At 37.6% G+C, this 24,943-nt stretch overlaps 1 protein-coding gene across 6 annotated transcripts in view; it reads right to left on the bottom strand.

Moving 5' to 3' along the window:
* The window catches only part of DIP2C (DIP2 acetate--CoA ligase C (putative)), a 255,689-nt gene that overhangs the window by 43,410 nt on the left and 187,336 nt on the right, over positions 1–24,943 (bottom strand). For all 6 annotated transcript variants that reach the window (XM_015853069.3, XM_015853075.3, XM_015853073.3 and 3 more), the window contains 15 exons: positions 23,362–23,455; positions 23,125–23,244; positions 22,208–22,322; positions 18,483–18,622; positions 16,879–17,015; positions 15,183–15,391; positions 14,417–14,531; positions 11,682–11,883; positions 10,841–10,950; positions 9,987–10,067; positions 6,821–6,944; positions 5,065–5,186; positions 3,241–3,352; positions 2,999–3,108; positions 139–269 (listed from right to left, as the gene is read on the bottom strand). In XM_015853069.3, the coding sequence (XP_015708555.1) occupies positions 139–269; positions 2,999–3,108; positions 3,241–3,352; positions 5,065–5,186; positions 6,821–6,944; positions 9,987–10,067; positions 10,841–10,950; positions 11,682–11,883; positions 14,417–14,531; positions 15,183–15,391; positions 16,879–17,015; positions 18,483–18,622; positions 22,208–22,322; positions 23,125–23,244; positions 23,362–23,455 (1,922 nt within the window). The remainder of the gene's footprint in view (positions 1–138; positions 270–2,998; positions 3,109–3,240; positions 3,353–5,064; positions 5,187–6,820; positions 6,945–9,986; positions 10,068–10,840; positions 10,951–11,681; positions 11,884–14,416; positions 14,532–15,182; positions 15,392–16,878; positions 17,016–18,482; positions 18,623–22,207; positions 22,323–23,124; positions 23,245–23,361; positions 23,456–24,943) is intronic.

Raw genomic sequence — 24,943 nt, 5'->3', positions numbered from 1 at the left:
CACAGCATTCTCCATACAGCTCCTGGCAATTCTAATTGCCTGTGATAGTCCCAGATGTACTATCTGTTCCTCCCATCCTGATTGTTGTGTTATAGCACAATGGAAGTGATATTGTAAAGGGTTGAGGAGAAATCTCACCTGCAGAGGCACCAGAGGACAAACCCAAGTCCACAGTACGGATCCAGACAGATAGCAACTTCTCTGGAGGGATAAAGCTCACACTGCAGCTTAATAGAACGACAAAAGGCACTAGTGGCTGCATGAGACATCTGAAAGACAACAGTGAAGTAATTAAAATGATCAACTATATCACTCGGAAGACTCATTCCCAAACTGAGCCAAGTGTTAAATCAGTTACAGGATGAAGAAAACAGATAAATATTGACTTTGTGCTCAGTGTAAATACACAAGTAATTTATAACTAAGAAAACAAATTTTCCTTCAAGAGGACATCCAAATAACCATGGAAGGGATGGAGAGACAGAAAGAATGATAATTTTGAAGTGTTTCATGGAGAAAGCCGTGTGTGGTTTAAAGATGCGCTCTAAGCTGTATGCAAACCTAACGATAATGAGCTAAACTTTCTGGAGGAACAAAGGCATGAATGACTGCAGGACATGAATGTAATTTGAAGTACTTTGTTGATCTTCAGTCATATATTTCAAAGGAGGTACTTATACAATAAAGACAGAATATTGTCAATACATTTTTAGATTAGAGAGGTTTTTGTATGCAAAATGGGAGTAAGAAGCAAATCATTCAGCAGCCTCCAACAGACACTAAACATTCTGTAAAATGTCTTTGTTAACCTGCTGCTAGCTGAGAAACAGGCTTTTTGTTTCTTTGTTTAATCTTGAGAGCTCTCCAAAATAAAGCCAGTGGAAAAAAGAAACAAAAACACTCATCAAAAAGATATTTTTCTGATGCATTTTTTCTAGTAATTTCAAACCTCCTTATTGACAACATTTCAGTACAACTGTGTTAGGATGTTTCCTACAGATTCACCCATTTGGGCTTAATAGTTCAAAATACAGTGGGAACACAATAACTTACTTTAATCCTTGTCCTCTCTGTTAGTAGCCAGAACCCCTGTGTTAGAAGGGCAGCCTCCATAGGATTTAATTCATCTAGTCTTTGATCTTTGTTACATATTGGCCTAGTTTCCTTAAGCGCTATTACAGTCAGCAGGGGAAAACAAGCACCTGATAGGTAAAATTTAGTTGGTCCTTAATAAATAGAATGAAGTCACCCAAGAAGTTACTTTTTTTCTGCTGTCTGTCAATGCCATAACTGAAGCGGGATGTGCTCCAAGTGATGCACAAAGACCAGCTCAAAACAGGTGCCCACACTGTGAATGTCTGCAGTTTGAAGAGGTTAATTCTTCTCTAGCTCAGTCAAGATCATTTTTATCCATAGAGGATTAAACTGAACTCTGCAAGACAACCAGTGTTATTCTGTGATTTTTTACACCTTACTGGGTTCAAGCTGTGGAAAAAGTTGAGAGTAAACCTGTGTGGAATTTACTACTTCCAAAGTGACTATAAAACATCTAACAGCTTTTCAGAAGCCATGTAAATTGTTTAGCCATTGTTTTTTGATTAATCACCACTGCATTATGACAAGCCTTGTGGCCTCTGGTGATCCATCCATAATTATTTAATCACTGGCAATGATCTAGTAGATGGCACTATTTATATAAACTTGCTGAACTAGCAATCTGGAGGGTTTATGACTCAGATATCTGGGGCTAATCAAGAACTCCATGAGATATTTATCTGCATTTCCTTTTAGCCACATTGAATTCTTCACCTTGCCCTGGCCTTGACTATCTTGAAAGGTCTCCCAGTATTGACTTTGTATAATTAGTAGTCAGTTCTACAGGTCTGATAAGGTGGAATTCAGATCTGATTTAATACAGATGAATATGTCTCAAACAATCATTTAAGACTCCCTGCTGAGGAAATGAAGACTTAAATGACATTCGCCTCAATTCAAAAATAGATGTTTCAAATAAACCAGAGGAATTACACACTGAAAGTCTCTGCTTCTGTCTGTTAACAATTGAGGAGCCCAAAGACTCGTCCATGTCTAGTAGGTATGATAGTTCATCATCTCAAGTTAGATGATACTAATCTAGGAGTGTCTGATACATAACCATAAGCCAGCTCAGACATTTAGCCATTAGTCAGCCTTGGGCAGGTCACTTCACTTATGCTTCAAATTGGGTAAACAAGGCTTTCTTTGTTAATATCTTTGTTTTCTTACAGTTTCTGAAAATGGATGATGTCAAAGTAATCATAGTCCTTGGATATGTGACAGACAGGAGTTAGGAAGTAACAGATAATAATACGAGAGGGATTTTACCTCTGCCTGTGCATTGCTGAAACCAATATTGGAATAACACACATGTTACAAGACAGAAAAAACAGTTTTGATAAACTGTGTTGAATGTTGGAGGAAATGTCAGAATAGAGATTTAAAAAGCTCAACATGCCAAAGCTTATCAAGTACAACTACATAAACACACTGTTTGCCGATTGCATTAATCTTGTACGAGGTAAATATACCAGAAATGTACGAGTTTTCTTAATTAAATGACTAAGAGAATATTCAAAACCAATGGCCAGCAGTTAGGCTGCAATGAGGAACAAACAATAGATGGGCACTGGAGCAAGTTAGAAGAGGGAAGACTGAATTTCATTTCCTTCATAAATGAGAGTGAATAGATGCTTCCGTTAAAGAATGTTTCAGGCAGACAAGCTATTAGGCTATCTGCAGGCATGCTAGACCAGGAGAAGAGTTAAAAACTTCCTGCACAATGGACAGCAGTATGGAAAAGCCAATAAAGCCAATTTAAAGTAATCAAATAATGACTGTAAGGGAGGAAGCAGTTCAACTTCTATTAACAAAATCAATAGAATTTACAAATATGCAGCAATGTACTACCTGCCAGCCAGGCATGGGAGCAGGAATGCCAGCTGTTAAAAGAAGCTCCTACCTTTACCCCTGCTAGCATTCCAGTTGTGGAGACACTGAAGTCTAGGTAAGCAAGTGTTTCAGGGTTTGAAGGTTTGTAGATCTGTGCAGGCCGTTTCTTTGGCAAGTCATCTGGTGAAAATAAAGAACGAATGGATTTATCTTACTCACTCACTTACTTACTCACTCTTAGTGACAGAAAGACCTATCAATGCTTGACAAATGAGGACAAAAAGGCAGCAGAGCCCTGGCCTTGGCACTCACCTGTATCTAGTACTGGAGGCCACGTTCTGACATCCACTGCCGCTGCTGCCTCTCGTGATCGTAACAATTTACATATTAATTGTGTAGTCATTAAGCAAGCAGAGCGGCTCACCTAGGAATTTAACAAACAAGTAATAACACAATGGGATGCTGATTAATTCTTCTCAAAATGAGCAAGACCATGATTTGTTTTATGCCAGAACAGGACACAGATATATTAGTCTTATATTTTCTAATCAGGAGGTGAAAAGATACACAAAAAATTCAGCTCACAAAGCAGACAAAGCCATACGAGTTTTACAAATTACATTAAAATTGCCGTTTGCGCAGAGTATTGTAATGAAACTAAAGGCACCTTAGCAGTGAGAATGTGACTTTTCCAGTACACTATATCACTTATCAACCCAGGATGCCAGTACAGAAGACTGTGACCAGAACATTTCCTATATCAAGATAATATATCTTGGTTTATAAACAATATTTTAACATAAACCAACACCTAGCCTGACACTTATATGAGCATTTTTACTGTCTTTAGTCAATTTTACGTTAGTCATATATTTCTGATTCTAGTGCTGGTGATAAAGCATTCATAATTCTTCTGATATTGTCAGAGGTAACTCTAAGTTAAAGTTCCACTAAGGAATGGAGAATTTACTGTAACTACCACCTGCTCCGAATTTTAGATGATACATGCTGAAGCTGCTCTTCTTTTAGATGCATTTAAAAAGATATTTTAGTAGCAACTACAAGAATATTTCTTTCTGATTATAAAAACTCAATGTTATAATTTCCAAAAGGTCATCCCCCTCCAAAATGAAAGAACAGTTGTGCAAAACAGAGCTGAGAGGTTTTCAAGACAGATCAGCATTAATATCACTAATAATTACCACTATTTTATTTATAGTCAGTCTTGACTTTTTGTCTTTAAGAGAAAATGCTTGCAAGTCCTTAGACCTGCCCTACTTATTCAGTGAGAAACCAGTCAGACCTGGTTTGCCTATTAGACATCAAAGGAGAACCAGGAGAAACTCATTTTACCCCACTTCTATAACTTTAACAGATGATGCTTAAAAACACCAAGTGGAAAAACAGCAAATAATGAGAATCCTGAAGACAACAGGCCATTTTCTCATACTTCTACTGACATTTTGAGGCATCTGATACAGTGAGGAAAGAACCAAATTATAACTATCGCTAGTTGAAATAATCAATTAAATCACATTTCTTTCAAATTCTGTTATTTCAGAGATTTGGAATTCCATTCATTAGATTAGAAATGTAGTTACTCGTGAGAATCAGAGATAAAATGTGCTCAGGTGAAGCCAAAATACCAGAATAAAGTATTAAATAAAAGGCCTGAGTAATACTTCCCCGGACAAAAACAGAAACACCAACCAATATCTTCACAACAGAACTTTGTAATTGCTTCAAACTGCAAAACAACTGGGTTCAGCATGAGCCAAGCTAAGCTTTCCATTGGCAAAAGCTTTTCCATTGGGATTTTTATTGATGCTGAGTGTAGCACTGCCAGGTGGGGAATCCTACCATGCTTGGCATATTGCTCAGTTTCCTGGATGTAGCACAACAGCAGAAAAATGCTGACTGTTGAAGTCAGGAGTTGCACGCTGTCAAACAGCCCTGACTCTGAAACATACTGAAATCTTGAAATCCTGGAAGGAATACAACCCTTCAATCTACATCACCTATTTAACTGTAACTCATTATCACCCACTTAACAGTAAACCATTTATACTGTACCCAAACACTACACAAGTCCACTGCCCATTTCATCTGCTTGTGCACTTCCAGATGCCTGCTCACCTCCACAATCATCTTCACTGTAGGTAACGTTGTCGCTATGTTCTGGGGATGTGGAGGTCGAACTGTTATTGGCACACAGCCTGCATACAGGCAACCATAAAACGCGGCAATCAGGTCTATTCCTGCATGAAGAACAAAACAAAAATCCTCCCCTGAAAATCAAATCATTTCATCACAGACATCTGTGTCAGCATAAATATTATTTGGGACTCAACTCAGAAGGTTAAATGAGTGACTAAGTCCTTTAACAGACTTCTTTTTCAGTCCCTTGTCAGTATTTGTTCAGCTTCACTGATTACTTTCAATTGCACTGTTCTCCTGAGCATGAAAAACCAACGATGACACACAAAGCTGAAGCCAGATATCATCATTTCGGTGAGCTCTACTTTCATGATCAGGAAGTAACTAGTAAAAAGACTACAGATGAATTATCTATTTCTACAGATGAATTATCTTCCTAAATTTCATTTACACTCAAATGAGTTTCTAGAAGTGGGATGTCCCAGCAAAAGGATAAGGAAATGCTGTTTGTTCCTATCAGCTGCATAAGGAACATCTGAAGGCTTGTTAGACATTTTCTTTCTCAAGCTATTTTTAACTGCAGACACACAGCTTTGACTTGTCTACCTGAAATTTCACAATCAAAAATGGACCCTTGGTTTTGAATCCCTGCTCCTAACATAAAACTAAGCATTCCTATTTATAAATATTGACTGCAGGTGTCAGACTGTGGACACACCAGGCCATAGAAGGAAGCTGAGCTGACAACGGCACAAAGACCCCGTGACTTCTCCTTGATAGTTCTCTCGTTCTGTACACAGGCTGCGCCAAGATAACAATGGGGACTGTTTCACTATTCCACTGGCAACAGATCTGGAGTACAGACAGGTTTATTGTTCCTCTGATAATATGATTTATGCAGGACAAGCGAAATGCAGGAAATAAAACCTTAAGTTTAAAATACACATTTATTTTGTGGAAAAGGATTTCTCATATTAATCATTGAGAAACTGCTTAAAAGTGATAATGATTTAACCATTATCTTGCAGTCTCTTTCAACTGAAATATCACAATCCAGACTTAAAATGAGACTGTTTATTTCACCAAGACACACAAAATGCTTAAGATAAAAGAGCAGCACTAGAGCAGAAATAACTTTAAACAAATGGCAAAGATGGCACTGGTTAATGCAAGCTTAAAGTCCTTATGCCATAGTAGAAAAAATCAAACCACAGAGCTGTGTAAATGATCTGCATATATACAAAATACTGATTATTTTGGGGTATTTCTTAATCATCCACTATTTATCATATTTCTGCTCTAAAAAGGTTAATTATTTTGCAGATATTGCTGCTTTATACTCATGAAACGCAGTACTTTCAAAAGGGAATTTGACAGGTGAACCTAAGAACATTCAGCAGATGGAATATATTAGCAGAACCACGTGCTCATAAAATAGTGTGTTTCAAGCAAACTGAAAGCAAAGCAGTGAATTGCTGTTTAGATTTGACTGCTTAGTGGGTTTTAAAAGTACCACTTAATCTTAATCTGAACCCATACATATAGTATCTATGTTCATACAAATACACAAAGGGAAAATCTTTAAGTTCAACTAAGTTCAGAGAAATGCACATAGGACAAAGATTTTGTATTGCCAGTTCACCTGGTTCACAGGCTGGTAAAACCTGTGCTGTACTGTTCTACAGGCTCATGATTAACTTTTGAGAGCATCAAGGCGCTGAACATAGCTCTTTACCTGGCGGGTAAACCAATGCCACATGGTCTCCATCTTGCAAATGCCCCCTTTCCATCAGCATGACGGCTATCTTCTCTGCTCGCTTATGTAGCTGGACACACGTTAATGAGTTGGCTATTGTTCCCTGCACAGGAAGAAAGATAAACATCACAGATGACAATGCATTGCATTGATTTTTGTTCTCCTCTGAAGACTAGAAGCTACTGGATGAGGTGCTGCAGTTTCCTAAAGCTACAATATGTTACACAGTCACTTTATTTAAAGAAACGTTCAGTCTGATGCCAAACTGTAGCTGGAGGGAAAAAGGATGTTTGTCAAGGAAAGGAACATTCTCCATTCCTCTCTCTGTACTAAGTGTCCCCAAAAGTGCTTCCTTTCTAACCAAGGAAGTCACAGTAGCATGCCAACCTCATGCTCATGTAAATTGTACTCCTTCTCTTGCTACACATGCAGCATTCCTGCTACAGCCAGGAAAGTGCTTTTGTGGTCTTACACAGCAATACAGAGGATCTGCAGAGAGCAACCCTGAAAATAGCATCTCATTGTCAGCACCTCGGAATGAAGCCAAATGGCACGGGGGAAATACTTTCATAGATGAAACAAAAGGCATCAGAGAAAACAATACTTTGTGACAGGGGAAAAGAATTAGTCTAGAACAAAAGCTACACGCATGCATATAAATGAAAGAGAAAAGACATTTATTGAATTTAAATAAATCTGGTCAGTAATAAGGTTTTCTGTTTTACAGAAATATTCTTCGAATTATATTAAAACAGGGCAAGAAACGCTAAGGATTTGACTTGACTGCTGATTCCTATTCATCAGCATTACCCCTCACACCACCACAGTACGTATCGATCACAAGCTTCAGAGAGGAGAGAGAGCAGCTGGAGAAAGATCTGGAAGTAGGGTCACAGCATGTTATCATGCATCACTGTGCATTTAGAAACGTCACACCTCAAACACTGTCAAGGAAGAACTTAATCTAACAGGGGGGAAAAATGCATTTCAGGTAATTCTGATAGGTTTTCCGGATTGTTCTACTATGAGAACTTTTTCTAAGGACACATTCAACTATATGGACTGTTCCATCTGACCAGCTCTAGGCACGGCCAAAGCGACCCAACGTCTGAGCAGTTGCTCACAGTAGACATTCAATAGTCATGTGGAGATGGATCCTTTTGCTACCCCACATCCATGAGTACTACAAGCCTTACTGACATAGAAAGGAATAGAATTCTGCAAATCACACACTTTTGGGAAAAGCTCAATTAAGAACTCTGGCACTTGCTGCAGGTGCACAGGAAGAACTGCAGTGTTTATATGAAGTCCTGGTATGAATTCTACTGTTGGTGAAGAATCATGGGTGAGTGGAGATGACTGTTACCTTTGGGTTTCATACCTGAAATGTATAATGTAATGTAATAGGAAGGTGCTACATCAGAAGACAAACTAAAAACAGGGCACTGAGCTATGTTAGAAATCTAATCTCACAAATTGTTTGGGTTATAGGAAGTCTCTGATCTCAGTGAATTTCTGTTAGTCATCAACTGTGAGATGTCTGGATGTTTGAAAACAGTGTGTACATACAAGATGAAAGGAGGACAAAAAGGGAGAAGTTACAAATGAACTACGATTCAAGATGGGTAATAAAATTTACTTAGGCTAAAACTCACCAGCCCTGTCTCTCCTTTCCATTAGACACCGAATCTCTCCATAAAACAATAAACCTCTCAGATTTCACAAGAGGACATATTCCACACTGGGAGTATTAAAGGAGCAGAGAAACTGAATTTCAAAACTGAACTGATTTTCACTTCTAAGGAACAATCAATTGTTTCATTAATCCTCATCCTCACATTGTATCCTTCCCTCCCACTGTCTGAACCCTTCTGCCAGCATGCAAAGACTGGCATTACTTAAAACTCAAAAGCAACAGCCTGTGTGAAGGAGATGGGACAGCACTATTTCTTTCTCATAGCATCTCTGCTCCTCACTTACAGGACAGAACAATCCACTCATTCAATGTTGTAATACTGCATCTATAAACAGCATTACTTCTCAACTTTTCTGCTTTCCTGCAGATAACTAAATCAGTACTTCACCATTGTCTGTTACAATGGAAATCTTCACAAATGCTAGCTACTGCTCTGAATTAAAACAGATTAACTTAATGACTCATCTGTAGCCTCAAACTGAACTTCCTACCACCACTGTAATACAGGCTAGGGGAGCATATCCTGTAAGTACAATAACTGGTGATCTAGCAGATGTTCACAAATTGCTGGAGGTTTATGATACCACTTAAGTTGTTCATGGACCATATGGGCTAAGAACAAATGCCAGCTATTCCAGGTTGCACAGGTGAATATCTCAAGCCCCTCCCTTTCATAAGACCCTCACATACCAGATATGTTTCCCACTTTTGACAGATATGTCTATAGGTAGTAAGGCAGGGTGGTTTGAAATCAGGCTTTCCTGCTCTGTGACGGTCTTGGGAATCACAGGTTTGTCATCTACAGCTGTCTAAGAAGCCTGTCATCACCCGCCCTCTGTAAACATGAGCTCTGCACTTTTTGATATGAAGTAATTCATTTCTGATAGTCAATGAAATGTTGTGGCAGCCTGGCATCAAGACATGCAGAGAGATGTACAAGTGATCCTCTGCAGTGTTCTGTGTTCTGGATTCTGAACACATCTCTTTAAATCCTTTCTCCATTCTTGCATCTCCTTGCAGAAGGCCCATTCTCCAAACCAATAATCATCACTTCATGTAGAAAAAGTGCTTTGATTTTGTCAAGCTTGTGCTTTTCAAATTAGAAACCAAGATTGCGAGCAGTACTGAGGACTACTCTTCAGTACCAGAATGAAGAGTATTGAAATAGATTTGCAGTTGCAGCTCACCCACATGTATGTGGTAGAAAAAGAAATGAGACATGTATAAGATGGGGTGCCTGATACAAAAGCAATCTGTATTTTGACACTCAACAATTATTATTCTCTTTTCCTCTCTGCCTACACAGACACTAAATATACCAGCTGGGTATTAATGGAAAAAGAAACAGAAAGAGCCACATCCAGACACAGTGCAAGGAGGTGGAGCTGTAACACCAGCATGTCACTTGCTGCACTGCAGCTTGTCAGAGCACCGGTCAGCACTGCTTACCCTGCAGTTAAGTAGTGTATAAAGCACATGGTCGGGAGTGGTCTGAGCTCTCCACTGTAAAACTTCTGAGAGGAAGAGGAACTAAAAAAAAGAAGAGTGACAGTCATGGCACTAAATAATTTCCCAGCTTTAAAAAACACATTTATTTTTTATATTTTTTTGTCAGTGTATCTCTCCTATTTATATTCTAAGCTTTATGTCAACAACTGTGAAACGCTAAACATGAATTGATTCTCTTATCATCACACATATTTATAGCAAGGTGCTCTGGCACAGCAGGAACTTAGGTCACTGCTGAGATGGTGATACATTCTATATATACTTTCAAAACAATGAAGAACTTCTTAGTAATCTCTCAGAATTTAAGCACAATTTTTGTTCTTAATCTTACTCCTTTCTCTTACTATAAATACACGTATACACATATAGACAGATATAGTTTAGAACTTATTAATTTTATTACTCACATAAGCTCCCTAAAGAGCTCAACTGAAACAAAATCAAAATATTAACTTAAAAAGAAAAGGTCATGACCATATATGCAAATTAGATTCCTTGGACTCCACTCTACTCAGTAATGAAGATGTAATAGAAGGTGATTTCCGATAAAAGTCCTATTATTACAGCCTACCATGTATTTTCTGTTGTCCCACGTATCCCAGTTAAACAGCACGTGCAATGTGCAATATCTCCTCTCATGTCTATTTGATATTTATTTATAAAGCGAGTCTTAAAACGAGTTAGTTTGTTAGTAATAACATGTAATAAATCAATTCTGAAATGACCTACATACTGTTATGTCTCCTGTTGCTAATTAAATAAAATAGAAGACATATTAGAAATGTTCTACTTACCTTTCTGGCTTGATCATTATCTTCTATTTGCCCCAGATCTCTACCACTGGCCTGGGCAATTCTTTTTCCAGAGACCAAGTTCCCCACCATCACAGAGGCAGGGCCAATTTCTAGAATAAATTGGAGATGTGTTAAATGCAATAAAAATTCTTTGTTTGTGGATGGAAATTTTTTGTATTTCTTTTGTACTACACATTTCCCTCATTGCTATCCACAGCACAAAACCTTGAGCATATCTCTGTTGATACAAATTTTCGTTGACGTACCTGGAAGACAGGTCTGGATTCACCCTATCTCTACTATATACATATTTAACTGCAGAGCTCGTCTTAAAACTAGCTTGGTTTTCCCCTCAGATATACCTACTGTAAGAATAATGCAGAACCTCCCTCCTAAGGTAAAAAAACATATCCAACTTCTTGGTTTCATTTGATTCACAACCCATTTTTAACTACTTATTCTTCTAACTTTGTTATTTAGTGTCAACTATCTTCTTCCTCTCTACTACTGTTTTATAAACATGGTTCATTTGCAGGCTGTTTCTCTGTTTCAGACTTGCTTCATATACTTCAAACACAAGTGACCAGGACTATGTGAAGAACTCCAGCTGTGGTCCAAGTAGTGCCTTTTAGAGCAGCAGAAATTTCACCTTTACTAATAAAGAGTGTTTTACAGAATTTTTCCTTTTGAACATACTTTCATAGATTCCGCCTAGTATCCTTAACATGAACAGCTGATGGAGCTGATCCTCACCCACATTAACAGTTACTTGATTTCACTCTTTACTGTACCATAACCACACACTATAAAGCCTCAATTCCTTTGCTCCCACTCATCTTACCTGGTTGTTTTTGCCTTGGTTTAGGCAGATTTGTTACACATGTGTGGGGACACATCAGCACATTGCAAGGATGCAGCGATCCTTCCAAGAAAAGCTGTTTGGTTTCTGATAGGTGTATTCCTCCCAGCGGCGTCTTGGGGAGTGTGTTGGCTGGTACCAGAGCTAAGCAGTAGACTCCCACTTGATGAATACTGTCAATAGCCTAAAACAAGCAGGAAGTCGATTCTAATGAAAGGGTAATTTTTCATCATTATAATAAACGTGTTGTTCTGAATTGCTGCATTAAACAACCCTAATAATTAACTGGCAGTAGAAAGACACTTCAGCAGAGCCTGTGATAAGGAGGTTTCTTTCATTGGGAACAGGTGGATGGAAATGTAAGGCTGACGTTGTTACACTCATTCGAGAAGATAAAAAAGACATACAAAAGCCTAGTGCCAACTACATGGAAATCTATTAAGAAACGCACTCCTCAGACGAATGATTGTAGTATCCTGGAGATTTATCACTAGGCTGTCTGAGAACTCATGTGAGATAGATTTGAGCCCGCACACTTCTCAGAATTAACGTTCAAAGGGCTCCTATCAACTTAACATCCAGTCCATCTTGTGGAGCAAAGAAAAATGGTGAATGCTGCACGTGTATCACAGCGCAGCTACTGATGGATGCAGCTTATACATTTTTAATGTGCCAAGATAAAAACTGTTTTGCTCCCCGGTTACTGTGTAGAAGATCCTCGGGCAGAAATGGGAACTTAAACAACATGAAGTAAAACTACAAAAGTATTGTCTAGAAACAAAATCTTTTGAATGCAAACCTGAAAGAGAAGGATTTTTGAATCTCACAGTAACCACATTCACTGTCTGAAAAGTGGAGTCAATTGCATCACTTTCAATAAATCAGTCATGTTCAGTATCCATGTAAGTCATCTAGCTAAACATGAATATGCATGCCCATAGATTTTCATTCCATTCACACTTTAACTGAGTATTTTTCTTTCATTGGGTGCAAAAATTGCAGCCAGTGAGTTAGAAAAACAACTTCTGACACCCAAGCAGACTGGGAATCAAATCACAGACAGCATCTCTAATGAGAAGTTAAATGTTCAGAAATGTAACTGACTTAGCTTGCATCTTAATTTTTAACCATGAGAAATGTGAATGCATACATTTGTTGCTTTAAGGATGCAATCTATAATCCAACAATCAAATAATGATTTATAGTTACGTACTTAAGCAAAGACCAATAAATTACTGATTACTTCTACAGTCACTCTAAATAATGCTATGCTTTTGTCTTCTCTTTGCTTTATTTTAATTGATTTGATTGTAAAGAATAATAAAGCAGTTACTTGTTTTACAATCATTGCAGTTTTAGTGCTGGTAGATCTCATGACAGTACAGGATCACCTCACTGCTGGTCTACATACCCCTGACATTAAATATGAGCAATAGTTAGATATGCATGACAGCCAGGAAGCAATGTCTCATGTTTCTGGCAGCAATCTGAAGCATCAAATCCCCATCACGATGTTATTTGTAGGCTTCTGAAGAGCAGTGAGAAATCACGGGATCCTCACCTGACATCAGCTTGAAAGAAAACTGTTATAGGGTAACCAACAAATTCAAACACACCACGGAGTGGCTCCTAGAAGTGCATGGAGAGCAATGCCCAACTCCGGTGGGATGAGGGCTGTTATACATGAGTGACTTTCACACTGTTTACTTTAATAGCTACATCTGTGGCACACAACCTGAAAAAATGTCACGGATCATTCAAAACCATCACCTTTCCCATTCTGGAATTTGGCACATTGCTGAAGAGGATGAATGAACTAAACCACCTGAAAGAAGGGTACAAGTCAACTTCTTAAAACTGCTGGCATTTCTTCCTGCTGATGAGACAGCTTAGTTTTTGCAATGATTTAATCCAAGCAGTGAACAGAGTACCTGAGATCTTTATTTTTTTGTTTCACTAAGAAAACTGATTAGAGATGCCAGAACTGGCACAGAGTCCATATCTGCCATGTTGTTCAAGATAAGAAAACTTCATACTCTGAGAATATTCTCTCTCCTGGTGGCATGTGCCTTGTGTGATCCACCAGGGCAGCCGGAATGGGATTCCTTGCAATATGTGCCCTCTGTGCAGATTGCCTTATCACAGAAACCTGCATCTGAGCTAATCAGTCCCTTCATTGCAGTGGAAAGAAATAGTCATTTTTAGGCTGTTTCTCAAACAGTTTACCATAGTGCACTAGAAACACATAATTCTCTCCCATTTATTAAAAAGAAATCCGGAGATCTAGTTCAGTTATTTATATATACTTTTGATAAAGTCAACTCTATAACAGTGCCAATCTTTGTTTAGCAAGATTTTGTTAGCTTTTAACAGTAAGTATACATGCACTCATTCCTTACCTTTTTGTAGTAATGAATTACTATGTTCTCATGACTGCATGCTACTGTCTTTTTGCTATTACTTGCCTCAATTCATCCCTGCTTTTTTACAGCATTTTATCTATGTTTTACACACTAGACATACATGGTCTGGACAGGAATTGTCCCCCAGAAGAAGCTCATTCTGTGCTTATTAGCTAGGTGGAAGTGTGACTGAAGCTGTGCTCCCAATTGCTCTAACACAAACATCAGGTTACTCTGAAGGTCTAAATGGTTGATTTAAAAAAAAAGAAAAAGAAAATGGAAAAGCAGCTTCCAAACATACATTAAAAGCATTACCTGGAGGACTCTACTCATCCATTGAAAACTGTCTTCTTCTGTGGAATCTGGCCTTTGCTCAGCAACAATAACTATCCTTTCATCATGCAGCACACTCACTGAAAACACTGCTATTCTATAGGAGAGAAGGAAGGAAGAGTATTTATTGCCAGGATAGCTGATAATAAGATCCTGCCTTCTAAACTAATCCTCTGTTGTAATGATTTTGTTATTTATTATTCAGAGGATTGGTGCATTCATAAGCATTTTATTTAAAGGGAAAAAAGCAACAGCAGTTTTAGATAACTTCTGAAAGAGACATAGAATCTTGTTCTGAACTCAACAGTAGGGGCACAATAACAGCAGAGCTCAAGATGTAAACCTTCTCTGGATAAAAAGAGAACTAAACTTGTGTCTCAGCAAGGCTGCATTTAAGCAGTTATGTAGCTGCCAGCACAAGCACCTTCTCCAGCCATATTTTAGAAACAAGTAATTGCAACAACTTCAGAATAAACCCGTTGTTCTGCAGGAAGATTTTTAAATGACAGTTTTGGATTTCAATACTTAAAGTCCATCTCATATAGGACTTAGGTTTTCCTCTGCTGCCTCTTGCCATATAAACGGTAATGTAAAGAAATTGCAAAGAAATTTCATAGCATCCCTATTTTATCAGCAACAGAAAGCTCTGCGCAGATTAGGCACTGCCTTTTGGGAGCATTTAGGGGTCATTTACACCTAATCTAAGCAAAACAGGGATTTCTACTTAAAATAAGAGAAAGGATCAAACCTGCCCCTGTAGACAAATTTCATTGGTTCCACTGCCAGTGCTGTTGCTACAATGTCATCAGCATTATGTCTTCTTCCACTGACAACCATCAAACCATCCATTTTGCCAATAACAAAGACAAGTCCACCTGGTCCTATAAAGCCTAATAGTCCAGTCCTTATAAAAGGATATTCAGTGATAGGGCCACCAGAACTGGTCATAGGAAACACCTGTAAGACACAGAAACACAGGTTTTCAATTCTGTACACTGAAATGATACTGCTTAGTATTTCAGGTGTGGTTTTTCAGACAGCTCCTTTGGAATAAGGTAAATAAGCCTCTGATGATGCTCAGGTGACTCCTCCTGATCAGATTTAGAGCTTACACACCCTCAGCCATAACTCATCTTGGCAACACAAACCTCAGACTGTTACCTGCAACACAAATTACACCATAAAAGAAAAGAGAGTCCCACTTGAGAGTTCTTAAGAACACGCTTAACTTCAAAAATGAGTACGCTTGCTGACTCAGTGGTAATTTATTTGCTTACCATTTGGAATAACTCTAAATGTGCTGTTCAACTGCAGATCCAGTTATGAATTATGAATGATTTTATAATTACAGCAAGTACTCCAGAATGAATGTAAGTACCTTTCTATCCTGAAATACGTCAAATCTAGGATTATCATTCACAATGGATACTGCTAATTGCTCTTGTAGCACAGGAATCAGCGATCTACAAATTTCAGGTCACAATAGCATAGTAGGATTCTTGGCATCATTAGCAGAGTGGAGAATTATATCTATCCACATCCATTAATTATTTAATGCATCGTGTTTACATTATTCAATTCTGCATAAGGAAAGCTGAAACCATTTTGCAGGAGATATTAGCCTCGTGTAGTCCATAAAATACGGTAATATTAGAAAGAGCATTTGTTAACAGAAATGTAGATACACTTTTCTTAAATTTTCCTCAATTATTTAGAGAAAATAATGAGAACATGAATGAATAAAAGTCTCAGATGAATATTTTTCATTGTTTCTCTGATTTGTCCACCATTTCATAGAAGCTTCAACAGAGGTTAATAAGGACAAGCGAGCAGGTACAACAGAGCTGTCAATACAGCAGTCTACGCTGCTGCTGACACGTACTGGAAGACAGATCACACAAAGCACAGAAGTTTTCACCTAAAGCTGTTCAAATAAAAGCAGGTGGGGGGCACTAATTAGGAAAAGTTATCTTCACTATTCAGATATGTCTCGAAGGCTGTGTCTGTCAGGTTTCTGTATAAATGCAGGCTTTTAAATGCAGACTGGGCTTTGGAAATGATGGGGACTGCTTTTAAGGACATACAGAAGCTTTCCTACTGCTTGCAACAATCCAATTCTGCACGCAGTTAGCTGATATCCATTATTACCTTTTGAACTTTGCGTCTCTTGCTGCTTTCCTTGTGACTGTTTCAGCGCCTGGCATCTTCTTCCAAAATTAAGGAAAAAGCTCCTCAGAGCCAGAACTAAACCCACAGAACGATCTGTTTTTGCACTTAATGAAACGGGATTCAGCAAGGATTATCTGGCTAAGGTCCCAAACCAAAAGCACTGATTATTGCTGATATTCTAATATTGTTACTGTCAATATCTTAAGTGAAATATGAAATATTACCCTTAGAAAGTTAAAAAGGAAGTATTTTACATAGCATTTTTGCCAGCTTACCTCAAAAGTGTTTTTGGTCATGCCCGAGAGTCCATAATACGATGTACCCGTTGCAATAGCACATACACATAGTTCTCCTATTTCATCTGTTTTACAGAGCTGAGGAATTCCATCTGGCTTTACCGAACACATTATAGCTACGGAAAGAACAAATGACTTTAACAAAACTAACTGTAGTATAATATAAACGCTGCAAGAAAGACACTGTGGTTGAGATAAGTAAATTATATTTAGCCACTAACAATCTGTCTCTCAAAAGATGCTGAACACTTTTTAAAAGATGTTACTTGCATTACACATAACACAAAAAGAATGCAAAGATCTTTCTGTAAACTCAATCTTTAAACTGGAAACAAAACCTAACTTCCCTTTGCCACTTAAAATCTCAGCTGATTTGTAACATTGTTGTGAAGTGTGACTATGTTCCCAGTTTTGCATATCAAAGGCCAGACTTGGTGCAGTCAGAGCAAAACGAAATACGCTACAGGCATTCTTCATAATATTTATACTGCCAGGGAGGCAGGCAACTGGGAAATACACCTTTCATTAAGCAGCAAGTAACACCATATGAAAGATCCAAGATGTTATAGCAGACTGGTACTGTTGTTTTGCTAAGAATTTATCAGAGCTCAGACTGGTCTTACAGGACTGCGGAGACAAACAGAGATGAACAGGAGGGATTAGAAAGCACTGGTCTGAAGAAGAAACATTCTGTGTGTAAGCCACGTAAATAAAGATTAGGTATGCTGCTACAGCTGGAGCAGGATTCCTGCAAGTGTAGACTTCATAGTTGGGAAGATGAACAAGGGAAACCAATGGTGTGTCAATATGTCTTTAAATAAGAGCATGAAGAATCTTGAATGACCTTTCTCTCACTCCAAGGACAAAAAGACTGTGATCTTTTCTCGAAACTATTAGAATACAGTATAAGGTGCAAGACAGCACATCTATAATAATATCTATTGTGATTGCTATTAGACAACAATCAATCTTCCTGTATCTAAAGTGGTTCAGATGAAATGTTTTAAGATGCATAATTTATGCTTTATTCACTTGACACACAACAGACATTCTGTTAGGAAAAACTACAGTGTTATCCTCTTCTAGTCTCCATAACTTATCACTTAAAATTTAGCCCTCATGAAGAATCTTCATCTTTAGAAGCCTGGGCTTCAGTACAAATCTATCAAGATGAACTGTTCAATCATACCTCCTCTTGCTGATGACAGTGATAGCTCAATATTTTTGGAAACATATTCTGCCAGCTTTCAGATGGCAATTTGGTTGACCCTTAGCATAGGTTATAGGATTTTCTCAACTTGTTCTATTTTCTGTACCTCACAGTTTTCGAGGAATCCATGTTTTGATGCAGTGTGAGGCTGTTTAAAGCATGTCATCAGTGCATGGTAAGAGATCCACAGAAGTAAATATAGATAAGAAATCTTGGTTTTCCAAACCACGGTTTCATAAGGTAAGGCTCTTAGACTTTTTTTTTTCAAGCATGCACAGTCCAACCCTAAAGCTTTCTATGACTTACCACATAAGTAATTAAATCAATAAATTGACCCACAGTATGTTTCAAACAAAGTTCATTCTATTCTCACCTCCTGGCATCACTAAGCCAACATCCTGGACAGTCAGAACTGACAGCTTTTCTTCAGAGTCCACCCGAATGACTCCGTATGTGAGACCATGCATGGACAGAACTCCTCTGCCTGGTGGCTGATTGCTGTCATCTGTTGGCCTGCAACGATGGTTTATAACATCATGTATTATCAGGCAGATGTAAGCATTTACTTAATGGATTAATATTGAAAACACTCCTCTATTTGAGAGTTTAAAATAGCTTTCTTTTTCTATGTTCAAGTAATGACATCTAGCAACTCTCCCACTCAGTAGTTACCCCCACATATAGGGTTGCAGAGATTAAAGTAATGCTTACTATTCACATAAAAACCTTATATTTGTTTTCAAATAGATTTGCAGACTGCTTGATTAGTCAAGGAAAGGGCTTTTGAGTTATTTTAAAAGTATGGAAAGGCAGTATAGACAGTGTAGAAGGCAGACACATTCTAAATATTTGGAAATAATTAGTAAATAACTTGACAAAGACTCTGCATATTACTTTCTTACTTAAGGGGCAACCTAGAATTAAGGAAACAAAGCTCACCTGGCAGAATAAAAGCCTACATCTCACATGCTAGTAACAAAGCCAAGATAAGAATGCAGATCTTTTATCTTTAACTCACAGATGAGATTTCCTACTCAAAATAATTAAATACTTACAATTAATAAGCAAAAGAAATGAAGCTTTAATAGATTTATTGCCAAGCATCTGTAGAAACTTCAAGGACTTCATCTTTATTTTAGTGCATGTAACTTAGTTATTCCTATTTTAACTTACCCCTTGAAAATGAAAACAAATTGCTGTTTCATCAGGCCTGGTCAAAATGCTGTGGATGCAGCCACGCAGTAACACCTCAGTTTGCTCACATTCATTCCTGACATTCTGTACAGTCTCACAGCATTAGCACAAGCTGTCAGCTTGCTTCAGTATAAAACCCCATGCTGTATCAGTAAGTACCATGACTACATATATAAGAGCGTGGCCTGAGCAAGCAAATGCTGACATACGCTAACTATTAAGCCAGAGGAATATGTCAAGTCTTTCCATGTCTGAAAACGTTCTTACAATGTTGGGTATTTTGAAATGCATAACTGGACGCTAACATGATGCTGATTTGAGTATGAATAATGCATCTGTGTAGAGCAGCTAAACTCCAGCTATTTTCAAAATCCATATGCTTGCCAATAGACTCTTCAAGATTCTGCATTTTTCCTAAGTAGTCCATTATAACATAATGATTTCTTCACAGATAACGTCCTTTCATGTGACATTTCTCCTCTACTGTGCTTGAAATACGAGATGGGCCTTAGCCTTAGCCCATGTTCACATAAGCACTATAAATTTCAATAAATACATTTTACAAGGCATATTTCTCAAGTGACACTGTCAACATAGAAGGATGTGGGCACGCTTGAAAATGCATTAGAGCATAACAAATGGTGCTAGCAAACAAGAAGCTGTGATAAATAACATTCTCATCATTCAAAGGAACTTTCAGCCACATTAATTGATCAACTTTCTCTCACCCTGCTCCCCAAAATGCACATTTTACTGCTCAGGACTTCTTAAATATAAAAAGTGAGTGCTGGTCTCCTGCAGGCACACAAGATGCTCACAACCTGCTGTGAATAGAGAACACCTAGACATTTCTCACACACACACTTTTATTGTGTTACTTAAGTAGCTACAGAGCATTTTAAGAGCAGTTATTACTACCATTTAGAGATACAAATTATCACTACTTTTTGTCATTTGTTAGAATGGCAGCAGACGTACTTTTGCACTCCCTTAAGCCAGCAGGTTCAGACTCATATGCAGTTAACCAAATGGGAATACCACAAAGAATTATTTGCACGAGGTATTCCTTTAAATATTAGGCTTTATGATTCATCTCTAAAGGTAAAGTACCTATTAGTCTATTACTGGCTGTCTTTCTCTAAACTACAAGTGTATTTCAACAGAGAATTGGTTTTGTTACACCTCCTTGCAGGAAGATCAGTGGAATTACACCATAGATTTAAAAAGAGTCAGAGCATTAAACAGGGAGCTCTCTGGATCTGTGCTCTGTGGGGAGTCATTTGAAAGTATAGTTCAGCTGTAACTCTTTGGAACTTGTATGATAATGATTTTACTGTTGCTGGAGATAGCTTGAATAAAATGAAAAATACGAAAGTTCCCAAGTTCAGCTGGCATTACTCTGCCATTATCCAGACTTCAAATAAAAGCGGGTATGTGTTCAATAACACTCTCTGTAATACAAATGTCTCCGTAATTACTTACTGAGGCACTGAAGATAAAAAATGCTTCCTTTTTTTTTTTTTTTTTTTTGAATTATCAGCTATTTTATGTGCTAATTTTTCTTTTTTTTTTAATGTAAGCTCTCAATGTTAGTTAATTTGGAAATGAATCTCTAGTGCTTCACATGGATATAAGCATAGAGTTTAAGTCTATAAAGGCAACCACCCACTGCACACTGAGACACTGTGACTTCTCCCACTGCATAACCTGTGATCTGGGGCAGATTTTCCATTTCTAACACAGGAAATGAAAACTCTCTCTCATTAATCAGTGTTCAGAATGAACAATGTATGCTGCACATAAAAGCAGCCGTCACTTCCAAGGGTGGAGGGAGTGAAGGGCTGCTCAGCCTACAGCAGAGAAACCCAACACATGGCAAACACAACTCACTTCTTACTACTTGTGGGAAAGGCTATTGGAGCTGAGTGATGGTCGCTTTGAGGTAGTGCAGAAAGAAAACTGACCTGGGCAGGATAAGTCATTGATGGATGGTTTTCAGGCATTTTAGGTTAATAATGTGGCTGAAAGGCAACCACATTCTTGGCATTGTGTCTTTCTTCCTGTGATGTTTTCTTGGAAAGCTAACTGAAAATCTGGCTACATTTCACTCAGTATAATTTAAGTTTTGTGGCAGGAAGTATTTTACTGAGCTTTATTACAGTGCTTTACAGTTTTATACTTCATGTTTTAATGTGAAAAAAAAAATCATAAATGGCAATAGAAATATGAACTTAAAAACAAAGTGCCTACTGTACAAGGGATTGCTTTTGAAAAGTCTGCCCAAACAGACGAGTGAGGGTATTTGCTGTGTCTTACAGCACCTCAAGACTGGTGGCCGCTTCATAACGACATTCCTGTACATAATACTTAATAGTTCTATTCGAATTTCTCTATTTTATTTTTTAGGCACAAATCCCACAGACTCCAAGGGCATTTCCAGATGATTACTGAGAGTTTATGACTGGTTATAAAGTGCTAGTTAGACAAAAAAAGTCTGCAGAATGCCATAATTCTCTTTAAACATACTGGTTTAAAGTACGATTTTCCTTAAGAGCAATTCCATTTAAGATCCCATATTTTAACTTATTTAATGCTTATGATGCCATTTTCCCATTTCTTTTTACAGAATTAGGATTTCAGTCTATTTAAAATTAGACATAATTACAGGAACGGGCGCGTTATAAAGTGTTCTTTACATAGTAAGATAAAATTACTAAGTTTGAACTAGGTTGAATTACTAAACTACAAATTACTGTAAGTCAACTTGGACAAAAACAAAATGAAAACTAAAAACATCATTCAGAAGTTAAGTAAAGGAGATTCAACCTCGAATGCCATTTTCATTTCTTTCCACATTACCACACATAATGCACAGGGGAGTTGTTTCACTGTACAACACGGTACCTTCGGATAGCCACAGTGAGAGCTTCTGGTGAACTAGCACAGGGACAAATGACCTCCTGTCTCAGACCTTTGCTTTGGAAGACATTGAGAAACGCATCACAGGAAGAAATAGACCCTGAGGATGGAAAAAATAAAACAATCAGAGGAGGAAACATAGTCTGATTTCTAAAGTGATGCTATTCAAACTGCAAAGTTATTATTCAATATATGAGGCTTTTCTGAATGAAAAAAAGAACTTTCTAGGAAAGAAGCCTTACCTGATACAACTGTACATATGTGTACACATTAAATAAATACTAATTTTTGACCATAAAATACTTTCACTATGGATACACAGAAAAGCCATTAATGCCAGATTTATAACATGAATGTCATTACAAGCTTTCTTTTTAGGATGAGGCAAATTAAAGACTTAATTCAGAAACCCAAAGCAAGCCACTACAAAAAGGAAAACACCTCTGCCTTGATATCTTAAACAATGGGGAGAAAGAGTTTCTACAAGTACTTGTCATGGAGTGATCCAGATGTGGTTCTCAAGACTACCATAAGTATTCCCCCAAAACTATCTGTTCATTCTGTATCTGAGAGCCATCATTCAGAAGAGCAGTTTTGATCCTCTCTACAACTCAAGGTTATTTACTTCATTTTTTTGTACATGGCTGTCATGTTAAACAAAACTGGATTTGCTGCAACTTACGTTATGCAGAATATCAAGTTTGCTTCAGGATTAGCTAAGGAAAAATACATTTTAAAAAAATTCAGAATTAATCACTGTTTCAATAAATATCAAATAGTTTGCAGTAGACAAACCTTATACTTTGTGAAATATTTTAGCTATGGTGATTGAAGATTGAAACTTTAGATGCAAGATGGAAAACATTCCCTATTCTCTGTTGGACTGCAGAAGCATCACTTACATGGGTTGGCACCATCAGCCACTATGAGCATTCGCAGTGAGGAAAGGTTGATGTCTCTCTGATCTCGATGTGCCACCAATGCCCAGTGCATGTCTCTGGATTTTACACAGGCAACTTTTGCTGCAATAGGAATAGGAAGAGTTCTAATGCCCCATGTGAAAGCTGCACAGTAGTAAAAACAGTTTGTTCTTTTGTTTTTGACCTTCAAATATATTTTCGTATATTCTTGTTCCTTACCTTTGTATTGACAAACTTTTTGTATCCATGAGAGTGGATTCACTTTCATTAAGGAATATGGAATACTTATAACATGCATCATGTTCATGACACTCTGAAATTAAATAAGATAAATGGCTTTTATATAACAATAATGACAATTATTCATATTGTTTATGGACTGAGGCATCATAGAAATTTCCTCTGTGCTTGTATTTATATTCAGTGCTGGCATTTATCTTTCCCTATTTAGGTATTTACATTAAGATGAAATGAAATCACCACATCTGAATGTTTTAATTAATGATTACAGATTTAGACTAATCAGACCATAATTTTGAAGCAGAACTGAATAAATAAATAAATAAATAAATAGGTTTTCTTCCTAAGCAATTCACTTCAAATACAAAAGTAACAGTAAGCATTAAAAATATGTACATCTATTGGATGAACAGTGATTGCCTGATGGCTGTATAGGTTACTATTATCCCTGAACCTGCTACCGTTTGGTATATAGACCTGCTAGGGGAACAAAAATTATTTGGAAGACAGTAGACCAAGAAAGCGAACTCATGGATTAAGCAGGGGCCAAATTATTTTGATACATAAAAGAAGATGGCTTATATTTTTCAATTCTGCTCCAGGTAGGTCATTTCCAGTGTTTTCAACAAGGTTATGAGAAGTTGAAGAGTGCACTGAAAAAGGCATCAATGACAGCAAACAGATCTCCAAAGCTGAAGCAGTCAATTGCTTTAGTGATTTCTCATGGGTTGCTTTCAAACAGCTTGCAAATGAGGTGCTGCACAGCTTTTGTTAGCATTTAGAAACATCTGTGGAGGGCAACATATCTCTCCTTATTGCAGACTGAAGTAAATAAACTATTTCCTTTGGAAAAACTAGGTTTAGGAAAATTGTTCCTGACACAGGTTAAGTGTCCCGCTGGGTTGGCCATCTGAACACTATGAACAAGAATTTCATAGCAAGATAAACAGCAAAGGAAGGCATGGAAAAAGCTTTTTACGGGTTTGCTTTCAACAACGATATAAAGATATAAATTGTTTTTTTACTGCAAGATGTGTATGGACACTAAGCCTAATAGGCTGTTCCAGCTTTACAAGTGTTAGTACTGCCCTTTGATATTAGGAGCAATACAGCACTGAATGAGAAAAGTATATCAGCTCCCTGGGAATCATAGCACGTATGACCTGTTCATCATAGCACTCCTAAACAGTGACCCTTCAAAACCTGTCAGCTCTTCTTAATGTGATCAGCAAACAGCATGCTCTCATACATAAAATTATGGGTATTGGCTCCCACGTAAACTGAGGAAGAGATTCAAACAGCAGCAAGAAAATGTATGCACCTTGAAGTATGACAAATACTTTAATGTTTGCAGAAACAGCTGTTTGTGGGAAAGAGAAGTTAGTGGCAATTCAGCTGAGCCACAGGACCGTATTCTTACAGAGGTAAGTACTAACACTCTTCACTTGTTTCTTCTTTTATGTCTGATCTCGAAAACATTCATAAACGAGATCAGAATGAGATGGTAAGAAAGGGGTCAGAGTACTCGATGCAATCATAAAAACACTCTGGCATCTTTACT

This window comes from Coturnix japonica, chromosome 2, assembly GCF_054131305.1.
Source record: "Coturnix japonica strain WE chromosome 2, WE-NBRP24, whole genome shotgun sequence".
Taxonomy (NCBI): Eukaryota; Metazoa; Chordata; class Aves; order Galliformes; family Phasianidae; genus Coturnix; species Coturnix japonica.
Note: the sequence above shows the minus strand (reverse complement) of the source record. Positions and strands in the feature narration are given on the sequence as shown.